Source organism: Grus americana, chromosome 1, assembly GCF_028858705.1.
Source record: "Grus americana isolate bGruAme1 chromosome 1, bGruAme1.mat, whole genome shotgun sequence".
NCBI classification, from domain to species: domain Eukaryota; kingdom Metazoa; phylum Chordata; class Aves; order Gruiformes; family Gruidae; genus Grus; species Grus americana.
In genome coordinates, this window is record NC_072852.1 from 98,628,703 (window position 1) to 98,655,723 (window position 27,021).

General features: G+C 42.3%; 1 protein-coding gene across 2 annotated transcripts; it reads left to right on the top strand.

Moving 5' to 3' along the window:
• The first annotated feature begins 6,789 nt into the window (after positions 1 to 6,789).
• Positions 6,790 to 25,393, top strand: PLCXD2 (phosphatidylinositol specific phospholipase C X domain containing 2). 2 transcript variants are annotated; one of them, XM_054805138.1, is made up of 4 exons: positions 6,790 to 7,053; positions 20,519 to 20,979; positions 22,174 to 22,415; positions 25,163 to 25,393. In XM_054805138.1, the coding sequence occupies exons 1-4, from the start codon at positions 6,903 to 6,905 to the stop codon at positions 25,323 to 25,325; spliced, it is 1,017 nt and encodes a 338-aa protein (XP_054661113.1). In that variant the 5' UTR covers positions 6,790 to 6,902; the 3' UTR covers positions 25,326 to 25,393. The 2 variants fall into 2 exon arrangements, with proteins under 2 accessions (XP_054661113.1, XP_054661122.1); XM_054805147.1 differs by lacking the exon at positions 25,163 to 25,393 and adding an exon at positions 23,402 to 25,149.
• The last annotated feature ends 1,628 nt before the right edge of the window (positions 25,394 to 27,021 follow it).

Genomic DNA, 27,021 nt, shown 5'->3' on the forward strand with positions numbered 1-27,021 from the left:
GGAGAGCTACCAGGAGCCTTGTCCTGGTCCCCGACCCATCCATCCATCCATCCATCCATCCATCCCCGGAGGATGCTGCTGCTTACACCAATCTGGATCAGCGATGTAGAGATCTCCAGGCGACCCCCGCCTTGCTGAGGAGCACTTCCACCCTCTCCAGGGGGTCTTCCTCACACACCCCACACCCCCCCCCCCCCGCGCTGGGCAAATACCGGCGGGCGCCGCAGCCGCGCTCCCATCATCGACCAGCAGGTGGCGCCGCAGCACCGCAGCCGGCGGCGAGCGGGGCCCGTTCCCTCCCCCGCCCCGCCCGGCCCCGGCGGGGACCCGGCCGGTGGCAGCGCCGGGGGGGGCTGCGGGGTGGCGGCGTCTCCTGCCCGCCCGTGGCGGAGCGGAGCTGACGGACGGGGACAAGGAAGATGCCTGCCCGCCCCTGCTAGCCCCAGAGAGGGAACAGGGGAAGGGGCAGCCATCAATGTGGGACCTGCGTGGAGAAAGAGGGAGAGCCCCCATCTTTCCATTTTTCTGCAGCTAAATTGAGCGTAGGATAGTTTCTATTTCTGTTCGACTTCATCTGCTCCTCACCAGGATAAGCATGAAACATACAGTTAATCAAGAATTGCGATTAGGTTCAACACTGACCCCTGTTTTAATTTAAAAAGGAAAAAAACCACCTCTCAAGCCATTATTTTTGGCATGAGCTGCTCTGGTATGTAGGCTTAAATCATTCAACTTGGACTTGGGTTCTGTCAACTCTGGAATAATTTGGCCCAGATCCAGTTACCAGATGCTTGAAGATTGCTACGGGAGTGTCAGATCAAAGCTTTTCTACAAGAATAAAGTGTTCAAAACTTGCTGTGTGGGTATAGAAAACATTTTTTAAAAGAGTCTTGAGTCTTACATTGCTAAATGCAAATCCATGACACAATGAAACCTGTAATGCAGACTCGAGTCAGAATCTGTGGTCACGTATAACACAAATGTAATACTGTGAAATTAGCAGTGTCTGCTGTATATGGTCTTGAATATGTGCATCACACAGCTGTAAAAGCAACACACTGGAAAGCTAAGCAGCAAAGTGGCTTTATGTACAAGTGGTTTTCATCTGCTTGAGAAACAGAAAATGATGCAGGTGGGGAAAAAAACAGGATAAAAGCAAGAAATTTGTTTTCAGTATTTGTTTTCAGTTACGACTGTGCCTTGTGAAGTCAGTGGCAGGGCCCTGGGGACTTCAGCGGAGTGAGTGACTTTTCCCAGCGCTCCGTTTGTGTTCCCGTTGGGTCCAGGTGGTGCTGGGCCCCGGTAACTGGGGGCAGGGGAAAGGCTACCAGCCCCAAGCCCGTGGGGTGCGTGGGGCGGGTGGGCATCCTCAACCTCTGCCTGGTTTCCACCTCTCTGACAGCGGAGGGGACAGCTGTGAGCTTAGAGGATGCCCTGATCCTGGCGTGCCTGACAGCTGTCCCGCCAAGCCTTGATCCTCCTGAATTACCATCTGCCTCACTCTGAATCACGCGTCTTTTTTAAACAGAGTTGCAGCAGCTTTTTCTTACAAGGCACCTTCTGATCCTGTAAATTAATTAAGCTTGGCTTGTTTATTTAAGAAGCACTCCTCTAGTTTGCAACGGTGTGCTCCAGTCACTGGGATGCAGGCGGTAGCGTGGCGGTGCCCGGGAGCAGGCTGTGGGGAGAGCACAGGCTGCCTGGCCATCCTGGAGCCGGACTCATTAGTTCACAGTTGGTGATAATAGGCTTTGCTGCCTGAGATTTCCTGGGGAAACAACCTGTTTTAATACAGACCCACAGAGTTTTCTCTTTCAGGGAGATGACTTCCTTGTTGCAGCTGTGTTGAAAGCCTTGTGAAGTGCTCTGGCTTCATTTTAATGTGTTTGTTTTAAAAAGCTGTGTGCAGAAATTATACCTGCTAACCAGAACAGCGTAGTAGTTGCTTCACATAGTCTTTGCTGGATTTAAAGCTGTCACTTATCAGAGCAGGCAAACATTAGAAAGATCTGTGTACACTTAAATGCCAGTAGAAGCAGTATATGAAGGAGAGATTTGGGATTATTTACTGTTTATGTTAGTAGGTAATTCTGCCTGACTCTGCAATTAACTTTGAGCAATGAGCCAATGGAAAGCTTCTAAAAAGCTCTGCAGGGGGATAATGATTACTTAATCCTGTCTAAGGAGATTTTAATGGAAATAATATGAAATCATATTATATTTAAAATGATTCCTTAAGGACAGGATAGAGCTTGGGGAAGTCCCCAGCATAGATTATTTGATTTCAGGGAACATCGGATTATGTCTTTAAAAGTCCTCTTCCATCTGTTTTCTAGCATGTGATGTTTCACCTCTTTCCTTTCAAAGTCTCCTGTACCAGGTTGCCCCGGTAAGATTTTTAATCAGTGGGGGTGAAAAAAAAAAAAAAAAAAAAAAAAGTATCTGTTTGCCCCTTGGTTCCTTTCCAAACAGGAGGGGTTCCAAATTAACTCTGGCATCCTGCACAGCTTGAAACACCCTCATGTGGTGTAAATGAAGTATTGAATAGCTCACTATTGTCAAACAGACGACTCGCAGAAGGCAGCGCTTGGCTTAAAGAAAAGAGCAAACAAAAGGCGAGAGAGAGAAGCAGGTAATACACTGATGTGAACTGACACCGAGGCTATCAGCAGCAGACAGAAAAAGGGGGAAAAGTCAATATTACAAAGGGTATATTATATGATAGACATCTAAGTATTTGCAATGGAGAATGCAAGAAGTGCTGTGATAGTCACGGTGTTTTTCTGACTTGATGGAAAATGGGAAATGAACACCGCTATTTGGTCTACTACACTTGAAGAAGCGGTGCTTTAAATGCAGCGATGTCTGCTGAGCTTTGTGATTGAATGTGTCTGATGGTTTTAAATGTTAAATAATTCCATTACGGTCAGGGTAAAAATGGTAATGAACAGCTTGGAAGAGTCTGAGTATACTTACATGAAATGTTGAGCAATTAGCTTCTCTCTGTGAGAGTGAATCCTGCAGTTTTCTTCTCATCAGTAGCAAAGTGACCTTTAAAATATGTGGATGACACAGAAGCTGTTTCAATAACTTATTTGATCTATTGTCTGCCTATAAATTGTGTGTAAGGATTTGTAATTTACATGGCACAGTAGATCTTGGACTGAAATGGAAGATTTCAAAAACATTAACTGAAAGCTTTTTAACAGTAGCAATGTGCCCTGTTGAATAATGGGACGTGTTATCAAGGTATTCAACGTGGTAAGAAGGAGGAGGCTGAGCTCCCTGTAGCACTTGATGTTATCAACTTGTTTTCAGTTGCTTTAAAGCACTTTTAAAAGTTCATTGTTCTGGCTTAATATTCTGTATATGGCAGCCCAAGAGCCACGTGTTAAAATTGAAATAAAACACGTTTGTGTGTTTGGAATTGGCTAACAGTGAAAACCATATGCCTCTTAGTGCTTGAATAGCATCAGGCTGATCCGCACAGCTAATCTTTTTACCATGAATTCGAAAATAGGAGGGTTAGGGGTGTGGGAATGGGATTTGAGCTGCTAGATTGTCTGGGCTGCCCATGACATTGGCTTGTACTCTGCACCAAGGCACAAGGGAATAGCTGAGCTCTTTCAGTAAATCCACGTAAGGCATAAATACGGCTATATAATCCATGGGGAAAAAATGGATAGTCAAGTTTTAGTCAGGCCATCCTCACTGCTGAATGTGATCCATATGTGAATGCTCCAGCAATGTGGAAAAATACAACAACCTACTGACCTTGATATAGAATGTTAAAAAAATGTCAATAGTTTTTCCTGCCTGCTTAGGCATTCATTTTTGCAGCCACTTAAACACATGCTTGAAGTGGAGCATTTGAACCGTCTCAAGTGACAAGACCCTAGATAATTTGTGGGTTTAGTCTGCAGAAAAGAAATTTGTCTTATTAATGCACATTTGCTCCCTCTGGCCATCACAATTAATGTTCATCGTTGCAGGGTTTGGTACTGATTATAGAAGAAAATTACAGAGTTTTGTGGAGATGGAAAGAGGTTGAGGTTTTGGGGAAGGGAACAGGCAATTTAATGCTGCTCTTTTCTAGAAAAGCACAGGAAGGATTTTTGCACCATAAGAAAGTTCTGCTGGGGGTTACTGCACATCACATCTGATGCTCACAGCTGAAGTCTCACCCTGCAGTGCTGAATGGATGCATCTCCTCCTTCCCTTATTCTGGTTTTGAGCTGTTGGTGTCCCGCACAGTTTAAATGTCCTTTGCAGCTTGGAGTTCTAGAAACCCTCTTAACCACAAGAGCCAGGCTGTGCTCACACTGCACGTCATAGCCTGGGGATGCTGAAACTAGTTGTGAACAAGTAAGAAAGTGGCTGCACTGTGGTAGCACTGAAGTACCCCAATGCTGTCACATGCACCAGTACTATTAAAAAGTGATGGCAAAGGGTCAGAGGCTTTTGGGAATCTGTGAAGGGAGCAGTTTTGAGACTCTCCCCCCTCCAGCTTTAGCCCCCTTCTTTTCTAGCTGATCTGATGGCTTTGGACTGCTAAGACTTGCTCTCATAATAGAGGCGATTAGAGTCATTTTCCCATACCAGAGCACACCCTACCTGCTCCCCTTCAGACTCTGCTGTCTTACACACTCCATCTTCTTTATGTCATTTGAAAGATGGGAAATGCAGAATGGGGCCTGACAAAGACACCAAGAGTACCGCGTCAGTGGTCAGCCGTAATAGTTCTGGCTGTAGACTACAGCTTCAGTGTTTAGCCTCACTGACCGCAGGGAAGTGCTGCCCCAAAGACAGAAAGATGTCCTCAAGAATGTATCAACCTCGGTGAAATGGCTAGCCTGTACTGCAAAGCTTTCCCATCCTGGAAAGCTACACTGTGGAACAGCCGTGGTTGCCAAACATATTTAAGGAGTTCACACACACGCTGGTTTGGTAGGCGGTCCCAAGCTGCGATGATGGGAATGTGAGAAAAAGAGTGAAATAACCTAAAGCAGTCATTTAAAGGAGATAAGCTTGCAGAGATATGGACTGGAGCTCACACATAACAATCCGTCTTTCAGTCAAAGACATAAATTTAATTACAAGAGAAAATGTTTATGATCCCATGCGTATGGTTTTGAATAGTGTGGCCTGCTCTCTCCTACATCAGAGGCAAGTGTACTGGGCGGTCTTAAGAGGAAGGGGGAGCAGGGCTGCAGGACAGTTGAATGCATGCCAAACCTACCCCCCCGTGTTCCTCCTTGAGGGTGAGGAGGCCTAGGTGAGGAGCACTTTGTGAAAACCTATTCTAGAAATTGCACTATTTTAAAGATTGTTCAATATCAAAGCTCTAAAAGCAAATTTGCTTCATTGAAAAGGAATTTTCAGGTTTAGGAAGGAGATAGAGTCTGGTTGTATTAGGTGAAAATACACAGTTAACATATGTATTTACAGATATAGTAAGTTTATATCTACTTTAAATATGTAATTAAATCAGCAGTTTTACTGTATATTAATGAAAACATTCTGTGAATAATGTGCAAACTTTAATATGGCAAATGAAAAATACCCATTTGTTTCAAAAATACTTCTTTACAGACAAAACAGAGGACTTCTGAAACATACATCCTTGGTATATATACCCTTCAGCCTTTAGTAATTTGACAGTGAAAAATTATCTTTCAGAGCAATGTTTGGGGCTTTTTTTCACTAGCATATGATGGAGTAGACCTCAGTCTTGTATACCTGGTCATCTCTACGTCCTGTGTGAAGAGTACAAAAATAATGTTTGTACATATTTGTAAGCAGCAGTTAAGAGAACTTGCTCACAAAGCATTATCCTTCAAAGATAAGTAATATCGCAAGGGAGAAAAAATATATCTTCCATTTTGTGTATCACAGCAAATCCAGAACCTGTTTTGGATGAAATGCTTTACCCGACAGCTAAATGCAGTGTAAGGCAGAGCGTGAGACTGTCAGGGAAAGGGAATTGCTGAAAGAGCAGGTGGAAGGGATTGAAGTTGCCCTGTCTTGCTCCTTAAATCTTCTGCTGTGGTGCTGACTCTTGTCAGGTGCGGTGTGTAAATTGCTCCACTAATACACTTACTAACCAGTTGACATCGTAAAAACATGGTGTTGGCCCTCTACATTGGGGGTAGCTTCTCTGGTGCTACAGTAGACTGAGTATCAGAATCCAAGCTCACAGCTGTTTCCTGGTATACATGGGGGAGCCGTGCGCGTGAAAGCCCTCGCATACGTGTGTACACTGAAGAGGTGAGCACAACAGCGCATCACCACACACACGCACGGTAGTAGAAAGTCATGGGTACGTGCAAAGCTTCACAGCCAGTGCCATCAGCAGTGAAGGGAGAGCCAGCTGGCTCAGAGGATTTTGAATTTCAGGTGACGAGGACTGTAGAAGCCCTGTGCGGTGCCACCTGTGGCAAGAGGACATTTAGGCCCTTGGCTGACGTTTCTCCAGTCCCAGACCGCACTGTTACTCTCCCCCTCCTCTGACCCGGACAGACACTAGTTTAATTGGTTAGGTGGTGCAGAAAGAGAAGACGAGCGATGGTGACGGCTATTTCAGTCGCTGCAGGAGTACCGTGGGGAGCACTTTCCGCGACAGGGCCGCAGGCAAACGCCTTCGCGCTTCCCTCACAGGTAGACCGAGGCAACGACACCCGGACGCGCGCCAGTCTACGGACGGGGCGGGGGGGACGGGGGCGGGGCGAGCAGCGGCCAGCCAATGGCTGGCCGTCGGGCCGCGGTGACGGTGTCGTACCCGGCCGGGCCGCACCTGTTACATAAGAGGGGCGGGCAGCTCCTGCTGGCCCCGACCCCGCTGACCCTCGCCGCTGTGGCACGACCCGGCCCGGCCCTACCCGGCCCGGCTTCCCAGGCCGGGGATGAGGCCGCCGGCCGGGAGGGAGGGCGGCCTCCGCCGGCGGCGGAGGCGGTGGGCCGCCGCCGGGACCATGGCGGAGAGCAACGCGGACTGGATGGGCTCGCTGCCGGCGGCGCTGCGCTCCTACCCGCTCTCCAACCTGGCCATCCCGGGTAGGACGGCGGGGAGGGGCGGGGATGTTTGGGTGCCGCAACCGCCGGGGCCTGTCCCCGCCGGCAGGGCCTGCGCGTGGCGGGGCCTGGCGCTGAGGGGAGTCCCCTTTCGGCGACGGCGTCGTGTCCCCCCTCAGTAAAATTGTTACAGGTGCTTGTGCCAGGTCCTGCTGTGGCGGCGGGCTTCGCCGTGAGGTGTTTGCCTGTGCTTGGGAGCCAGAGGTTGGGTGGGTGAGCTGTAGCACCCGTGTGGAAAGTCTGACTTGGGCGTCAGAGCCCGGCTGGGTCCGAGCGCCTGTTTGTGAGTGAGGGCTAACAGGAATCCCGTCCATTGCGGGGAGGAAGGAGGGCTTAATCTTCTCTAAGTGCAGCTATGAATCTCTAACCCGTTGACCTGCTTGTTTTCATTAGCTATAAAAGAGATAGCTGTGAGCTCTGGAGGTCCTCTTTAATTTTTTTCACGTTGCTAAAGCAAGGCTGAAAGCAGGTAGGGAGAAAGGTTTGTTTCAATTGAATCTAACAGCTGGAGGTTCATCAAATGGAAATGTCTTTTATAGCAGAACCTACATGAGACTTGTCAGAAAGTGAAATAATACAGCATGGTTATGAAATATCCTGATATAAGATGTTACACTGAAGATGCTAAAATACTGTAAATACTTATGAAATGTCTTCCTCTTCCAGCAGAACTTAAAATAACTACTAGCTCCTGCACAGAGCTTCTAGGTTAAGAAACTGGTACGGGTGAGTGTCATCTCTTCTGTTTTACAGATGGATAAACAGACAAATGGAGAAAACAACAGATGACCCTGAAGTTTCTTAGGAATAGGCTGAATTTCCATCTGTAAATGTCAAAAAAATAATCTAATATTGCTTGTAGATGTCAACAGAGAAGATTTTAGGGATGACTACTGTAGCGGTTCATTCTGATACTGGATGTTAGGCTGGTCATCAGTGTTACAGGCTTGATTTTCGTGGTAGAGCCTTAGCTTGTCAAAACCCTTTGGGTATGTATTACATAGAGGACATGTGGAGACACTTCCCTAGAAACAGAGTGACTTCCTTCTTTGTGCTGGCAGACGTCACCAAATGGCATTTGAAGCATATAGCGAAGGTGCTACACACCTCCTGTGGGCTACCACAGCATTCACTTACTACCATATTTCCTGAATTAGAACAGTTGAAATGCCTTGTTTTAATCAAAAGTAATACCTTCCCCCCTACCCTAACAGTAACAAGATCATTTTGTGTAACCCTGTTCAAATGAGCGGGGCGGGGGGGACGACACAGAAAGGAAATTCAATGTTAATATAAAATTCAAGCAGCTGCAGATTTTTGAAACTTCATTCTCTGTTTTAGTGAACAGTAATAAATCAACTTTTTGTTGCTGTAGCACTTCAAGGGCTGTAAAACTTTGTTAGCAGAAGGTTATGATGCTGATTTGCGTTAGGTGCATTGTTGCTGTCAATCACAATATTGATTGATGTTTGTGGAAGAGGAACCAAGAAATGAGTTGTTTCAGTAATGCCACACTGTTTTTAAAATGAGTAGTGTTTTTTTTGAAAAAGCTGGCAGTGTATGTTTATTTGTAGTCAAAGTTGCTGTGTTTTCCTAGCCCTTTCCTGCATGTGCCTCATGCAACCTGTGAGTAGGGAAAAGATATTTTGGGTAGATGTTTGGGGATATGTATTCTTTTTGCTTTAGTCCAATGATTCTTTTGCTGAAGTGGATTTTTGGGGGCCTTTTGAGAGGCCAGGGTGATGTTACTAGCAGTGTGCAAGGAAAGGAGGGTACAAAACAAGTTGTAGTAGAAGTATCTGTTTACAGATGCTCAACAGCAGTGAAGGCTAATGCTGTCTTCAAAAGAGAGATGAAAGGTAGGCTTCAGGTCAAATGAGAAGCATTTTTGTCTGCTTAATACCTGTATGTGCATACAACCGGTGTGGCCTGCTTTTGTCCATATCCAGATGCGTTTGTCTTCACCACTGGACCGATGGATTCTACTTTTTTTGGCTTTTTTTTTGTTTTGCCCTTCTTCCTCCCAATCACTCTTTGTGCATAGCAGCAGAGAAGTGAGGGTGCTGGAGCAGTTGAAACCTTGAAACTTGTTTTAACTTTAAAATGAAGTTAGTACTTAACACCCTGAAACTGTTGTTTGGTTTTTACCTTGTTGCACTTTAGCAAAATGCAGCACTTGAAGGTTAAAAGATTCTACTTTTTTTTAAAAAGAGGCAAAATGTTGGCATGATGGGACTATTCAAAGTGAATGAATTAATAGTATACACAGAAAATAAACTGTTTAGATTTAATTCATTGTATGGTATTAATAGTATGGGAGAAAGTCTTAGTAACCTTCTTGTATGAAGCTAAGGATGGTCTGTACAGAGTTCTGCTTCTTTATCTGTTGCAAACAGTTTTGCTTTTAGAGCTGCTTATTTTCACTGGCCTAAAAAAAATAGCTGTGCCTTTGTCTTTTTTAATGTATGCTATTCTATGATTCCCTGAGCTATTAAATGTGGTGTGAAACATGGTACCTGAGGGTAAAGACAGTAATCATTTGCTCAATCTTTAGAACCAACTGGTAACAAATAATGTTTAAGATGGATATTTCATGAGGTATACCAGTTTGGTGTTTACGTGCTGATTTAACTCTGTGCTCAAAACAGAGGATAAGAGACATTGAAAAATTTGGGGTCATCCTTCAAGGCTTGGGTGCGATCAGTTCCAGAATTTGGGCTTTTCTGTTGTTTCTATTGGAAGAACTCTAAATTCTAAACCAGCATAGTTTTGCCAAGGAAAAGAGATGAGGTTTCCTGTGCGATGTGATGAGAATCTTTTTGCAATGAGAAATTGCCAGATATCAAGTAACTAAAGTGTCATCAACTTACTTGCATACAACATAGTCAACAGATTAACCACCTTCAAGTGGTGACCTTGTGTGAAACTCTAGAGGGTTTTCTCTTAATTATACTCCAGGCTAATCCTCTTTCAATGTGGGTTTAAAAATGAACTCTTAAACATTTTGATTGTGACCGTGTTTTTTGGCAGGTAATGTATTGTATAGTATGTGTTTAATCTCAAGCTGTTTTACTTCAATCAATTTTATGAAATCTTGTACAACTGTGACGCATTCTTTGGTCATCTCTTAATCTGCATCTGTTGGTTTTCTTTTCCCACCCTTGAGAAGTGGAACATGAGAAAAAGCTGCAGTGCTGTCACTAGTCTGCTTTCAAAGTAAATCAGCTATTTAATGAATTTGCTAGAGAAGCCTGTCTCGTTTCTTGCTTGTACTTGCGTGCTGGTAATTCATAGCACCGTGGTGTGTCCGATTTCTATTGTTTCATTTTGACTACTTGCCTTTCTAAGTAATTTTTGCAGTATTATAATTAACTAGGTGCTAGAGTCTGAGAAGCCTCTCTGCTTCTGAAGATACAGCATCACTTTCCAGTTTGATTGAGCTTTTACATGAATACTTGTGAGGACAGCTGAAATTTTGCTGTCTCAGGATCTGCTTTCTGAGATCGTAAGCTTGTGCCTGTTGTCTTGAGACAGCAAAGCAGTCTAGTAGATGTTAACTGCCAACTATCAGTGTTTGCTTATAGTGTTTTATTAGTCCAGTCTCCAAGGTGCTGCTGGATGAATGGGATGAGCAGAAGAGTAGGCAGTTCTGTTTTCCTCTGGATCTTGGTAATAATGCATTTACTTGATCCTGTGTAGATTATTCTGTCTTTGAATAATTGAGAGCCATTAGCTGTGAGTTTTTCCTCAGTGCTCATTTTCTTTCCTTATCTTCTGGAGGAAATTTATAGTTACTTAGGTAAGGATCCACTGGTATATGTGAGAGTGAGCAAGTTCCTTCTGGCAGGAGCACCCAGAATAGTTATGGCTGCCATTTCATAAGAGTAAGATAGTCAAATGCCTCTTCCGTCCCCTGCCTTCCCTCTTCCATTCCTTCCATCACCTTAAAAAAAAAAAAAAAAAAAAAAAAAAAACCCAAAACCCCAAAAAACAGGACTCCCATTTCTCTCCATTGGTGCTTGTTTGGTCCTACAAGTGTAAATGAGTGCATTTAGTAAGCTAACCCGATGGAAAACTTTTTGATGTTGATGATAATGGTTTGGGGGGATTTTCTTGGAGAAGCCGTTCCTGCCAAAATGACTGTTCATGTGCTTGGACAAACCCTAGGATAGGTGCTGAAGCAGGCAGCCATCCTGAGGCAGCACGATGGTTAGCCTGGTGTGTCACAGTGCTGCAAATGTAGGCAGGAAAGAAGAGGTAGGTAGGATGGCTGTATTTAGAAAAAGTAGGGGATTATATCTTCTTTCACATAGCCTTAGTGAACCTGCTGTTAAGGAAAGAATTAAGCTTAGCTGGGAACCAATTAATTTGAATTCTAACTAAGTTCAATTTGATTTGAGTCTCTAGAGAAGAGAGCTGAAAAATAGAAAATTTGGAAAAAGTGAAATGTTTTAATTCAACACTTCGAAATGTGATATTTAAAGTCAGTTAACACCAGTGTTCATGTCCTAGACTGTAAGGTTGTTTTAATCTTGAAATATAAATGTTTCTGTACTGTAGGTCAAATGTTGTACATTTGAGTCTGGTTTGAAACACCGAAGAAGTTTTTGCCACCAAAAGTTAATTTTTCAGATACTGGCATGCTAGAGCTGTATGTAACGTTAGGCAGGGTGTCCCACTGATGTGGAGCATGTGGGCAGGGCAGCCTGCACCTCTGGGGAGAGATAGGGCAGCTCTTCACTAATGGCTTCTGATAGTGCACAGAGCCTTTTCTGTCATCTACTTATGTATGAGCTCATCTGGTGAAAGTATGTGGAAGGATGGCCAGGATCTCATTTCTAAGCAAAGCAGAGTAGTTGCAACACGGTGCCACTCCTGCCTGCATCAGACTGGACAATTGGTGGAAAGCTGATGGAATAGCTGAGTTTTACAGTTCCTGAAGCATTTTTTTAACAGAGAAAAATAATATTGGTTCACATAGGTCTATACAGGAAAGCTGGAACACTTTTTTTGGTACTACAACATGCCACTGTTTCCACTCTTCACCAAGATCACACCAAAAGCCTGAGGCAGAAACCTAATGGTTTAGATCTAAATGATCAAAGTCTTACAAAATGATCAGCCCTGGAAAACAGAGCTTTACAAATATGGCTAGCAGGCAGTCTTAATGAGGAGCAGCCCCACCAGCCGAGCCTGTAGTCAGGCCTGAAAGGGGGATACAGCATGTGGAGGGATTTCTTGTGATGACAAGCTGCTGTGGGTGAATTTGCGGTGCCATAGCGTGACTGCTGGGTGCTCGCTCTGCTCACATGTCGGGCACAATGTGGGGAACTCCTGGAGCTGGTGGGGCCTTGGGCATCTCCTGCACACCTCCCCACCCACTGGCTCCAGCCAGCTCTGCTGTCCTGACAGCGCAGCTGTTCGCTGAAGGCCCTATGAGCTGCTTGCCTTTTTGTTGGCCATGCAGAACTGAAATGGTTCTTAAAAGAAGCATCAACCTTGTCCAACTAAGGATCTTAGTAGATTTGATTTTTTTCTTTCTCTCTTTACCAGCGTGACGCTGAGGCAAGCTGCTGAACTTGCTAATGCTGTGGTTTTCTTGTTTCTTTGTTCGTGGGCTGGCGCGCGCTATGGACGTGCTTTCTGAGAGGAGAAGTGGTGGTGAGCTTGAGACTCTGTTCTCCTTCTGAACAGTACTCCTTTGCAGTCCTAATTAAAAGGATCATTGAATCAGCTAAATTGCCCATCTGTTGGATTAAAGCTCAAAGGGAGGAGATATATAAGATTAATGTTCTGATTTGCCAAGCTTTATTTTCCTTCCCAATTTAATTGGCATCTATTAATCAATGAGGTAGTAACCATTAGAAGAAAATATCTGCATAATTATGGTGATGTCGGATATGGCTTGTAAATGTGGAATTTTCAGGATGAACTTTTCCTGAATGGACAAGTTATTTTATTACCTTGGTAGTCTACTTCATAGTAGCGGCAAATCTCAACTGTTGTTAGAGAGAGGCTATTAAACTACCTGGACCACTATACTGATGAGAATATCTAATGGAAGTTGTTCCACTATTCCTAAGTAACAAAGTAGTCCTCTTGTATGTCCCTGTATGAGGAACTGGTGTGGAAGACACTGGGTCTATGCAGAAGTTCCCCTGGAAAGCCAGCACTAGATCTTAGGGTTTCTCTTCTAAAGGACCAATGTCATCTGTTTAGCCAAAACCAAATGCTTCTCAAACACTACAATTTTCTTCAAACAGTATGTGAAGATCTTTGTTATTTTTTAATTGGCGAAAACTTTCTTCCTTTTTTATTAAAATCTTTGCCCCAGTGAGTGACTTAATTGCCTGGTAAATGAGTGCAGGACATGCTAAACTTTTACTTCAAACAGAGAAAACCAATCATAATGTTGATATAAATAGGCGTTGCTGCTCTTCCATGTTGTGTGAAAGTTCTAGTTTGCTTGGTCTTCCAGAAAAGATGTAAAAAGAGGGAAAAGTACTATGTAATGAAAACAAGAAAAAAATTTCCCTAGAGCCTTCTCAGAACAGAATGAGTCCTTGGTCTGCACGTTTCTGAGTCGTCACAAAAGAGGAGTATAAGACTCTAAACTGGAGGCTTTTTCTTTTTTGGAGCAAGTGGATCCATTCAGGCTTTGAAATGGCAAAGTATGGCTAACTTCTGCTTGCCCAATGCAAACAGCTGAGGGATAAATGGGAAGTCATCGCTAAATCACAAAAAACCCACAACTCTTAATGGCAATAACTCCAACCAGTGCAAAATGGATTTCTCCTGGCTGGAAAGAAAAACAAACTATAATGTGATACTGTGTCTGAGACAGTCCCTTTCTACCTTTTCCTTGTACCTTTTATTTCCCCCCATTCCACCTCCCACCCTGAAAGGGACATTGGGGAAAGTCAGGGTAATTCTTTGATAGGGAGAAGTAGTTTTCCTAAGAGGATTTGGTCTGTACTAGGCTTTGTCCTCCCTAACGAGACTGCATTAAGAATACCTAAAGGATTTTTTTAGGATTATATTAAAATATAAAAACTCGTCTCAATAGTTTTAGGTAATTGATTATCAATAGGGTGTTTATTATTCCTACCTCTCCTCCTTTTGCTGGGCAAGTTGATATGGACTATTTGATTCGCTTTTCATTAGTGAAGAGCTTTTAAGATGTTAATCTTCTGATTAGAAAATCTGGATTGTTAATGACCTGAATCCTGAGGACTTCTGGGCTTTGAGAGGCACTTTTTTATCCCATTTTTCCCTCAGTTCTGGCACACACAGGACATCTGGTTTAGGAGAACATTTTTGGGACAGCCTTAACTTGTTAGCGCTTGCATCCTGTGTTTTTGGAACTTGATTACAGTGCTTCTAGATGTCTTGGCTATGTCTTGCTTGCTACGCTGTGTCATGTGAGGTGTTTTGTAATATATGGGGAATGTACTTTGTCTAGTGAGCAAAACTTGCTCTAAGAAGTTTGGTGTCATTACAGCTAGGGTGATTCTTTGTCCGTAAATGACCCTTTAAAGCTTTTAGGGGGCTGGTACAGTATGTTGACCTTGCTTCTTACAAATGTTTAACATTGGACAAGAGGTTTTCTTGCATTTTTTTCATCCTACTAATGTGAAGTCAAATTATTTTGATCTAGTTAAACTTACTGTCAGTACACTCTCCTGCCCTTCTGCTTTCATTTATTGTTTCTTGGTTAGCCAGATTTTTGCAGAAAGTGTCTTTCACTGCTGCTTCTGACTAGTCCATGGCCTTGCAACAGGGTGGCTAGCGATATGCTAGTATCAAAAAAAAAAAAAAAAAAAAACCACCCCAGGAGTTCTTGTCTTGTTTTAAAGTAATTGGCGGTGCACAACTATGTTCTTTGCTGGAAGATCTCTGTGCTTTTCATGCTATGTAGTCATATTTTTAACATTCCTTGAAGGTAAATTGGAGTGTGTCCAGAGAAGGGCAACAAAGCTGGTAAAGGGACTGGAGCACAACTCTTATAAGGAGCGGCTGAGGGAACTGGAGTTGTTTAGCTTCAAGGAGGCTTAAGGGAGACCTTGTTGCGCTCTACAGCTACCTCAGAGGAAGTTGTAGTGAGGTGGGTGTTGGTCTCTTCTCCCAAGTAACTAGTGAAAGGACAAGAGGAAATGATCTCAAGTTGCATCAGGGGAGGTTTAGATTAGATACTAGGAAAAATTTCTTCAGTGAAAGGGTGGTCAGGCATTGGAACGGGCTGTCCAGAGAGGTGGTGGAGTCACCATCCCTGGAGGCATTCAAAAAAACGTGTAGATGTGGCACTTCGGGACATGGTTTAGTAGACATGGTGGTGTTGGGTTGATGGTTGGACTTGATGATCTTAGAGATCTTTTCCAACCTTAAAGATTCTGTGATTCTGTAAAGTTACAAGCTCGCAAAAGGACACCGGGGTTTGTGAGGTGCTGCTCATTGCTATCCTTGTGTTGCAACTGTATGTGCAGAAAGTACTGATATGGAAACAAAAGATAAGACAAAGTGATGTCGCCAGTAATTGTTGAAATTCAAAGCTTAATAACGTTCTGTTGATGAGTGTCATTTGTTTGAGCTACACCATGGGTTAATTTGACTATCTGTGACTAAGTAGCATGACAAGTAGACACACTGGAAAGTTAGACTTTACTGCAGATGTGATGATAAAAGGCTGCCTTCTCACAATTAGCACAAAGGCTTGAACAAAAAAGTCATCCTGAACGGTGAAGTACAATCTGTTTAACATACAAATTGAATTGAGAAGTGATCTGTTTTAACATACAATTAACTTGAGAAATTAGTGTAAGGAGAATAAAAAGGCTTAAAGATGCAAATAAAAATTAATCCACAGTTGCACTTAGTGGGATAAAAATAAGAGGACTATCCATCATTTTAACAATCTAGTGTCTGGAAGATACCTCTTTAATACTATTCTAACCATATCATAGCCTTTGATAGTTAAATATCTGGACATTTGATGGGATGTGACTGCTTTCCTTGAAGCTTCCAGTCTTTGTCAGATGAAAGAAACGAAACCAAAATAGAGCAGGCATTTTCTGTTACTGTAAGAGCTGCCAGATGATTAGCAGTCCCTTATTTTTTTTTATTCTTTGAATGTGTGGACTTTTATGCTTAAATTTAATGCTTACTGCTTCATGCTATGCATCCTCAGCCTGTTGGAAGCAATTGGCTAATCGTCATCTCTTTATTTCCTGTGCCTAGCTTGGTTTCGGGAAGGGCTGAGCATCAGACTGATGCCATGTCACTGGAGCAGCTCAGTAAGATCTGCAATCTGAATGCTAATCTGTTCTCTTGTACAGTGACTCAAGAAGCATGCTACATGTGCAAGAACATGCCCTTGAGGCAGTTGAGACTGGGGTTCTGCCCTCTGTTCACCTAAAGGACAACAAAGACAAAGTTTCTTGGCTTTCCTGTGCCTTTTGATTTCTCGGTCTGTAAGACAAAGGTTATAAATACCTAGGTTCATTAGTTGCTTTGTTCACAATCAACAAGTTGAAGGAATGGATTTATTGAATCAATGTAGGGTGTTATTTATATTCAAGATGTCAGGTATCATCTGAAATGTCTTGCTGACAAGACTTCTTGAGTTTTGGGGGGTTTTGTTTCCTGAGAAAAGTAGTGAGTATAATTTGGGGAGATGCACACCATTTGGGTGGTGGGGAACACAGACTGCAAAGGGTTTCTTACACATGGAAAAGGCTTCATTGCCATGAGAGTTTTGTGATGCTCGCTCTGTTAAGGAACTGCCAGTCCCATTGCTGTTGCCGTGCAATATTACAGCATCTGAGTATCTTCACACACCCTTGTGTTAGACACGAATTGAGAATGTGATTAGCAGCTCTGACACTGAGCTGCTAACAAAATGTGGCTGGTCTGCTCCGTGCTTCTGGTGTAGATTCTGGCCTTTGCCTTTTACATTGTACAGAGTTGGGTTGATTTAGGTTATACATTTTTCAAAAAGAAATCACGCTGTATCAGCAACCAGCCTGGCTCCTGCCATAGCTAAAGAATGGCTAGGCCTTTCACAGACTTTAGGGGCAGAGCAAAGGAGGGCAGGGGTTATTTTGACATCATGATGCAATCAGCTTAGCATGTAGCTTAACATCACAGCTAAGCTATATTAAAAGTCAGTGGCTGAGCTGGTAACATAACACAGTAATCTTAAATTAAAGAAGGGCCTGGTGGATGACATGGATCCTCACCTAGCTCTTACCCCTCAGCCCAACAATATCCAGTGCTGTCCCTTCAGGTTTTCAGTTTGCTTTTTTCTCTCACTGGAGTAAAAATGTTCTGGGTCCAAGTTTGGCCTAGATATTTCTCAGCTGATGGCTGGCCTTCTGTAAATGATCACTGAAAAATCTAATTGAACTTCTGCTGTGTCTTTCCAGCCTCCGTATTGATGATGCTCCGCTGTCCTTAGGAGGTGGTCTTCTACCAATCATGAAAAGGGAAGCATCTAAAAAAAACCAAGCTGTAGTTCATGTTCCCCTTGGTTATATCTAGGTATACATGTTGACCTCATTGTAAATGAGAAGTTCGATTTCCTAGGCTTTTAAGCAGAGCCACAGAGCAGGAGTTTTAAGCATCTTTTCTAACTATAGAAGCATGTCACATAGTTCAGTTTCTCAGATTGCAGCTGCCCTGTTAAGGAGTTTCTTAAAATATGTGTTGAAAAAGTTGCAACGTGCTTGTGGCTTGTTTTCTTTCTTCTTGCTTTCTAGAACTATAAATGGAATTTCATTTGTGATAGTGCAAGGAGAAGTTTGCTCTTTGTATCCTCAAATGTGCCTTGTATGTGGCAATCTGCAAAGGAAAGGCTTTTATAGCTGTAAAGTATGTGATCAGACTTAGGAAAACAAGCTGTTTCTTGGTTCAGATTTGCTTAGACAAGTCTGAGGTTGACAACAATATATTTAATGGCAGATAAAATTGTCATTCCTTCATGACTCAGATTTATCAGTGACACTGAAGGAGCATAATGGTGCAAGTGACTTCTGTAGACAGCTCTCTAGATGCTGCTGCAGTCTTATTTAAAATGAAAATAAAATGTTTCTTATGGCCTTATGCTAGCATACTAAACAGTTTTCTACCATGACCTAAACAGAGGAAGAAATTAAAATGGATAGGATTGAGAACTTAAAAAAACTGAAACAAACCAACACCCACGCAAAGAAAAACAAAAACCCCCATGACTACTTTGCGAAGTGACTCATTCAGAGGCAGAAGACAAGCCCCTTGCAAGTAAAGTCTGCTTCACAAATATTGTAGAAGCTGAAAAGGCTCATTCTGCTGTATGGGGAGGTGTATGAAACTCAAATGTCTGAGTTGCAGCTTGCAGTATGAGTCAGGCCCTGTATGGCTTCTTCTGAAGTGTCTTCACTAGATGTTTGTGTATTTCGTTTGGGGTTACACATTTGGAGGTGGGAAAAAATCTAGGTGTCACTGCAAAACTGACAGCTACTTTTTGATGTGGCTTACTGTGAGAGGTACGAAATAGCTTCTTAAGCTAGCTTTTAAAAACAGTTTTGTTACTTGTCACTTGTTTCTAGAAGACTGAATGGAAAGCCACATAAGAGGCACACTTTCACAAAGACTGTGAAGAATTCATGAAGACTTGATCAGAATTAGTTTTAGCATTCATTTGTAAAGCCTGAAAACTAACCTTCACGGTTCCTTCTCAGTACTTTTGAACTAGTTGAGATTCCTGGAAAAAGAACGCATTTAAGGTTGTTGTGAACTGATGTTTGGTTTGCGCAGTCTGTTCTTCCCTCTGGATTAAAAAATCCTGACAAGATAATCCAATTGAGATCATAATCTTGTTTATAGCTCTGATCTTGCATCACAGGAAATGCATCAGTCTTCAAGTGAGCACTGGTACACAAATAAAAGGTTTGGGTGAAGGAGGCTGTGGACACCTTAAATGTTGTCTTAAAATTTGGAATCACAAACTAGGATTTTTTTTTTTGAGAGTTACAGACTGAGGTAAGGAGGAAATTCTAGAAAATTATAGTCCCAGAAGCAGGGACAAGAACCCTGGGGCATGCAGGAAGGGAGAAGGCAAATGCTAGCAGCGTGGTGGGGGGTCACTGTACCCCCAGGGCAGTTGGAAAAGGAGCTGCTTGTGGTGATGAGGGGTGAAGATCCTTTCCCCGTACTTCAGCAAAGTGAGTGTGCAGGGAGCAGGTGGGGTTTGGCTCAGTGGGGAAACTCTCATCTGCTGTCCTGAAGAAAAAAGGGAAGCAGAGCTGTTGAGCTCCTGTAGTGTTCTTCTGGCCAGGGCTTCACAGGGAAGTGATGCCTGGGATGGTTGCACATTCTTGGCCAGAATGTTGGTGCCTGGTATAAATGCTTAGAAATCCCTGGTAAACCTCAGTCTGTGGTGGATCAGCTTCTGCCCATCTTTGCTTTATGCTGCTCTGGTACAGTGTAAAGTAAGGTACACCGCCCTATTACTTTTTGTTCTGGTATTGACTTGGCTAAGCTAGGGATGTTTCATTGACTCTGAAGCTGTTATTCTGAAAGAGTTTTGTTATTCTCAGTTTAGTTTCCATTTACTACTGAATTTTCAGTCAGACTTTTCTAGTAAGCACAAATTTTATACTGGAGATGGAGTTTCTCTGCCAAGGTACAGGTTGTGTTACAGGAGCTTTGTCAGACATGCTACTTTGGCAGGGACTGGTGATTTTGATTGTTGGTTGTCTCTTTTGGCAAACTATATTCACCACACCTGTCATCACTCAAAGGCACTGCTGGGTAAAAGATGCATTCGTGAACTTGTTAAATGTGAGCTTGGTATCTAACTGATGTTATAATCAGTTGTTCCACCTTCAAGTTCAGCCAGTTGTTGCCCACCGTTCAAACTGTTATTTACCATCTTGGGGCTAAAGTGAGATGTGCTGGTAAGGCATGTGCATATATAGATGCCTCTGTCCATCACATGAATAAAGATATCTGTTCCAAGAACTCTGGTGTATTAGGTCACGGTTGGATTTACCAGGTAGAATGAAAATAAAGCCTCAGATTCTTTCAATGAAGCTGGAGTCTCATTTCAAATCAGCGATGTACCAGGCTCTGGGAAAGTTTTGGAAGTAGGCTGATGGTTTGTAAATGAAGGAAAATTAGAAGGAAGTTTCCCTTTGCCACTGGTGTTTGTCTTATGGTTGCGATTTTCAGAGTGTATTGAAATTGGGAGCTCACACAAAAAACAGTTCAAGCCGAGAACCTTAAGCATAGCTCTTGTTGCAGTTAGGGAAAATTAAGGTGTAGAGGATAGTCTGAAAGACTCACACTTGAGCATAACTCTTCTGCAACCCTGCCATGCATGTAGGACTTTTTTCAGTTTACAGGACACATGGGTATATGTGTTTTGGCATAGTCAGTTTTCTAAAATTAAATATTCTTGACTTTTTTCTAGGGTCACATGATTCTTTCAGCTACTGGGTTGATGAGAAATCTCCTGTGGGACCAGACCAAGCCACAGCCATCAAACGTTTGGCCAGAATTTCTTTGGTTAAAAAGATCATGAAGAAATGGTCAGTGACTCAAAATCTAACTTTCAAAGAGCAGTTGGAAGGTGGGATCCGCTACTTTGATCTTCGTGTATCTTCCAAACCTGGGGAAACAGGACAAGAGATTTACTTCATACATGGCTTGTTTGGCATCAAAGTACGGGATGGGCTGAAAGAGATCAACACTTTTCTTGAGCAGCACCCCAAGGAAGTAATCTTCTTGGATTTCAATCACTTCTACGCCATGGATGACAGCCATCACTACTTCTTGATCAACAGGATCCGCTCAGCATTTGGATCCAAACTTTGTTCCGTTGAATGTGTAGAATACGTGACGTTACAGTACATGTGGGAGAAGAAACACCAGGTAGGGAAAGGATCCGTCATGTTTTTCAAACCCAAAAGGTTAAAATTTAAATAGAGAAGCTGGGTGTGGTTCCCACTCAGAAGTATTGGACCAAGGAGGCTGCTGACAGTTTAAAGCCTGCTAGGGCCTCCTTTGTGTTGTGTGCATGTTTCACGCCATTTATGTGCAGCTGTGTAGCCCCTCGATCCATGGCGTGGCTAGACTAGGTCCTGCTCCCAAGCATGTTTGTTAAATACTTAAATGGTAGTATCCTTGGGGCCTTGTCTTCGTTACAAATGGATTTGTCTTCTGGAAGAGCATGTTGTGCCGCTGAATTATGTTGGTGAGGATTTCATAAACTGTTGTCTTTTTGTCCAGTGTAAAGCATGTCAGCTTTAACATGACTAAGGTATGGTATGGAATATCTTAGCTCCTTTGCAGCCATCCAAATCTATAGTGGTAAGATTAAATGCCTCTTCTCTGTGGTAAGTGTTCCCATGCGTACACACAAACCAAGAACAGGGTTTCAGCAACAGCATGTAATTATTGAACTGCAAAATACGTGAGGCTTTGAGGAATTCTTCTGAACTGATGCTGTCAGTACTAGGGTCCAAAATGAATCATTTGTAAGTTTGAGTGTTAATAAAAATTGTTGCATCTTTGTGCTATCCTCTTCTAGAGAACCACCTTACAAGGCATATAATACTGACTTTTGATTTAGAGAAGATTTTGCTGACAGCAAGACTGACTTTGTCATCTCATGCAGTAAGTGCAAGTGGAATGCCATTATGCCAGTTAGCCCAGTACACTTTAGCCACTTAACAGGAGTTACATAGAAGACGGCAAGACTGCTAAAATCCTTAACATCAAGTATAGATGTAATATTCTGTGACAGCACTTTGAAATGCTTTTAAGCTGAAGTCTTTGAATGACATTTCAATATACTCCTGGCAACTTTTTCATTTTAAACTGGTGACCCTTAAAGCCTGAAGCAATCCTGTCCTCATAGCCAACCAACATGATCTCCATCTTCTTTTTTTGGCAATAATGTAACAAATTTACTGACACTCATGACTCTGTAGCAACTTCTTTTTGCTTGGTCCTCTTTTTTTCACTGGTATGCTAGCTGCAGCAGTAAACCAACATCCTGTTTAAATATAAATAATAGAGTTGTAAATTTTTGTTTATTTTTTTCCTTTTTCTTTGTTCTATTAGGTTCTCATATTCTACCACTACCCTTTGTATCGGGAATACCCCTTCCTCTGGCCAGGGAGTAAAATGCCGGCACCATGGGCTAATACAACCAATGTGCACAAACTGTTACAGTTCCTAGAGACCACCCTTGAGGAACGCAGTCGTTATGGGACTTTTCATGTTTCTCAAGCAATTCTCACACCTCGAGTGAAAACTATTGCACGGCATCTAATTCGTGGTCTGAAGAACACACTTGTTCATAGGTAAGGACTTGCCTTGATTTCTCAGTCTTTACTTACCATGTTTCATGTTGAAAGAAGCACTGAGTAAGCAAGAAACTATGAAGTGTTAGCTTAGAAGTAAGACTTGATGAAAGCATGCAGTTTTTCTTCATTACTATGGCTTGTGACATATTTGCAGTCATTAAAGAATTATTGAAAATAATTAACAGGGTATATATGTAATTATAAGTGTGTTTCCCGGCAATTTGAGCGCTTTCTGAATGTGATGTGATTTCATAAAACATGGGCTAGGCTTGTTGTTTCAAATGAATAATTAATTCTAAATTGGCTAAACTTGAATTTAGGGGTAAAAAAGCTTGTGCCACAAAGGAAAATTGCCAATTTATAGGCTTATTTTTGCATTTGTCTGTACAAATCTATCTTAGTAATTTCAGTAATGCCCGAAGATTTATGACCTGGGGCAGTATTTTTGTCTTGGTTTTTTTACCAAAAATTAGATTAACAATTTGTCTCTTTTTTTATACTACTGACTGTACAATTAATTTGCCCATGAGTAAGACCGTTAGAAGAGGGTTTGGCTTTGAGTAACACAGAGTGCCAGTGATTTTCAATAGTGTTAACAGCATTACCAGAATAGGCTCCATGTGACTTCATTTTATGGCATTATCACCTTGCAGCATGGTTGCTAAAAATCCCCAGAACTATGACAGTCTTGGTGGGATCTGGTCTCTTAGCTCACTGCTTAATATTGCCTGTTTTGATGTCACTAACAGTTTATCTTGCCATCATGATCTTAAGTTCTAAATTACACTTGATAGGTGGTCACAACTGGTCTAATTTGATCAGCAACTGATCTTAATATTAAGCAGTGAGTTAAACACATATCTTCAGCAGCCAGTTCACGTTTCCTTTTGGAGAATCATTGGTCGCTTTAGAAGTAATTACAGTATTATTTTGAAGCCAAAGTCAATATAACTTATTTTCTTAAAAATCCTTTCTAAAAATAGCAAGTGGTATGCTTTTGCAGTCCCAGAAGTTGTTGATGGAAGTAAGAAAATTCCAGGTGAAGTATAAATCATGGAGTTTTTAGTCTCCTTCCTGTTTACAGATACTAATCTAGCAGAAGATAATTAAATCCAAATGATGTTTGCCACAATGTATTCAGGTCGCCACTCCAGCTTGCGCTTTGTCCACATCTGTGCGGTCAGCATTAGACACTAGATGGTGCTCAGGTGCTTTAAGACTGACGTTTGCTGTCACAAATTGCACACATGTAAATATGTGTGCTTGGTGGGGATACTTAACAGAAAGCACAGATGTAACTTATGTCTGTGTACTGCACATTGAATGTACTGCTGTCTCATGATTAAAGGAAAGATGGTACTGAATTTCTATTTTTGAAATAGTAAACAATAATCTAATTTCATGGAATGGGCAAGCAGGTTTGTTTCAAGTGGCTCCTGGTACAGATCTGGGCTGTAAGCCACTGGTAGGCTGGAATCCTGCCTTTGCTCCATCCCTTTCCCTCAGCCCCTTTGTTACCACTTGTTAGAAAGTAAACTGTGAAAATTTAAAATAGATGCTACTGTTTGCTAAAACATGATTGCTTGTATACATTTACACATGCTAGCTGGTTTGTATGTGTAAATCTGTCTTTGCAGTTCTGTGTAGATGTCTGCCTTCTTGTATGGAAATTTTGCCCTGGATATGAATATTTAAGTGTACTTGTGCTCTTGCTGAAGGAGAAATGTGCAACATTCACACTTAGGTGGCTAAAGTATGGTGTGTCCCTTGACGGGGACAGTAATTATACCGTCACTCAAGTTCTCTTGGTTCGTGATAAGACTCTTTTTCTGGAACAAGAGCCGTAGGATGATTTTAGGGTTTTTGTTGTTTTTTCTTCCTCATCCTGTTAGCCAATTTGCTTGCCTACCATCTTCACATATAATTTTGTGTGCATATTATGGCATTAATTTAAATACTTCTAATATATTTAGTCATTTGTCCCTAACTGTGCTGCAAACAGTGGCGTTTACATGTTAGAGTGCAAAAAATCTTATGCAGACCCTAGACTTGGACTATGTACAAGAAATTATTTGAAATTTCTCCCCACAGTAGAATTTCTAACTCCATTTAACTCAATTCCTGACACACCTCACCTTTCTCTGGTTACAGTGATGTATGGTGGAATGTTCAGCCCCTATAGAGCTGAGGGCTCAATTCTGGGTTTGGTTTCCCTGATCCCATTGCTCTGGCTGGGTCTGGAGGCTGAAAGGAGTGCGGTAGAAATGCAGTGTGCTGCCCCCAACACCTTCCTTCTTGCTGACCATAAGGCAGAGGTGGGCGGGGGAACATCTTGGGCCAGATGCAGCCTTGCTTTCTGCTGTACTGAAGTCTACTGTGAAATTAAGCTTTTAGTTCAACATGTACTTGGGTAAAAACAAACCAGGATGGAGGAAATGGTAGTGCAACATCAAATCCTGAAGCACAGTCTATTCAGTGAATACAGAATTCACAAATGTTATTTTGTATGCATGTGATAGAAATATTGGTCAATCAGTCATCAATATAAAACTATTTGATAGCTAATGACCATGTGCTGTGTTAAGCACTCTTCTCATCAGTTGGTTGCATTTTCGGTGGCAGTCAAAACCTGACCACAAATGTGAGATAATAATGTAATTTGTAAACACGTGTTGTATTTGAACTTGAGTATGTATAGAGAAAAGTCTTAAAATGTTTAATTTTCTTTATTTCAATTTCTTTAGGAACCTGCCCATGATTTTGAATTGGGTGAAAGCACAGAAGCCAGGTGTTATGGGTGTTAACATAATTACATCAGACTTTGTGGAGCTGGTTGACTTTGCTGCTACAGTTATTGCATTAAATGATCTCCTTTTAGAAGAGGATGAATCCGCAACTAAATCCTGATTGCTGTGTCCCACTTGTGCTCCTCAGTGGACACCTTTGAACTATGTTAAATGTTTTATTAAGTGAAACCTATTGTAATCTCTGTTTATCTAAAAAAAAAAAAGTTTTCTAGAGGAAACGTGGTTAAACATGTTATATAGGCGTATCCCTTCTCCCAGTGATGTGTGGATCTGAGTGGAACAGAAAGTACTGTCTGAGTGCTGCTGCGTGTCTGTGGTTACGTGTTTGACTAAGTTATGCACACATCTGCTGCAGTCCGGCGCGGTATCTGCCTGCCAACAAGAGGCTGGCCTCCGAAGCAGATGTACCCGATTATGGTGCGCGTCTCCCTGGTGACCGGACTCACCGTGCCCTCGTGCATGCATCCTGCTTATTTCTCAACCCCAGGGCTCAAACCAAGGATCGCCGCTGATCCCTTAGCAGCAGCGGGACCAGGCCAGTTGAGACAGTATTGTTTTGGGGCCACCTCAGGCATAGCTGGGCTCAGCTGGAGGCTGCTGCTGTATACATTATGCTGTTTTAGATGCTACCTCTGACTTACTTGAAGAAACAATATTGCCGTTGTTCAGGGGGAAGCTGTTACACTGTTGAATATCTGAACTGTCTTTTGGACCTGAGAGGCAAAGGCTTGGCATGCTCTGCCTCTTTGGACTCCAAACTCTTCTTCTGGACCTCTTTATTTTACTTTAATACTATAATATGTTTATTGCAACCATATTTAAGTGTGTTTCTTTTGGCATTAATTTGGAGAATATTTCAGTCTTGAAATTGAGGATTATAACTCACAAGTCTCTGAATTCCTGTTAAGACATTTGAGAAACCACAGTGCAACCTTTCTCTTTTGCTTGCTGGTCACTTGTGGTTTGGGTTTTTTTCCATCCATCAAGTTTTCTTTGGGGAAAGTCTCTCACCCAGATGGCCTTTCCTGGAAGGAGATGGGTGAAGTGGGAGTTTGCTTAGTATTCAAAGAACTAGAGCTGTCAGGGACTGCTCAAAACCCGAATATTGAATCTCTGATTTGCAGTGTGACAGTGAATTCCAAAATTGGACCCAAAAGTTGTGCTTGTAGTCAGAGTGCCGCATCTATGGGGGAGAAATTTCCCTGGCCTGTACCCGCTTGTGACAATGCAAGCAATAGTCACACAGGCAGGTGTCAGTGCTGCTTCTTTCTGTAGTCATAATCATTTTTGTGTTGATTCACAACAAAACGTGACCATGCGTGCTGGAGCCAATGCAGTCACATGTTAGTACTTATCAGCACTTAATTGACTAGCTGATAGCAGTCCTACAGTCTGATTTATCTTTGGTTAAAAAAAAAAAAAAACCACCCGAAAACTGCAACACAAGTGACTGATTAACAGACTGATTAACAGATACTTATCTGCTCAGTCATCTTCCTAAAGTAACCCTTGGTGCACTAATTATTCAATTATTATGAATTTGTATTAGTCTAAGCTATTTACTGTAGAATGGATCATCTTTCTTCAAAAGAAAAGCGAATCTCCAGTTTACTGTTCATTTTGTTATCGTATCCTGTGTCTGCCATCATGGTCTGACAGCCCAGAAAAATCCAAAACCTATTTGCTTGCTTGTCACAAACTCAGAACTCAGGACAAGTTTATCTAAAGGTTTGCAAACCTTCCATGTGAACCTTGGCCGAGTTCTCAGCAGACTGTAATCTGATTTATCTGTTTGT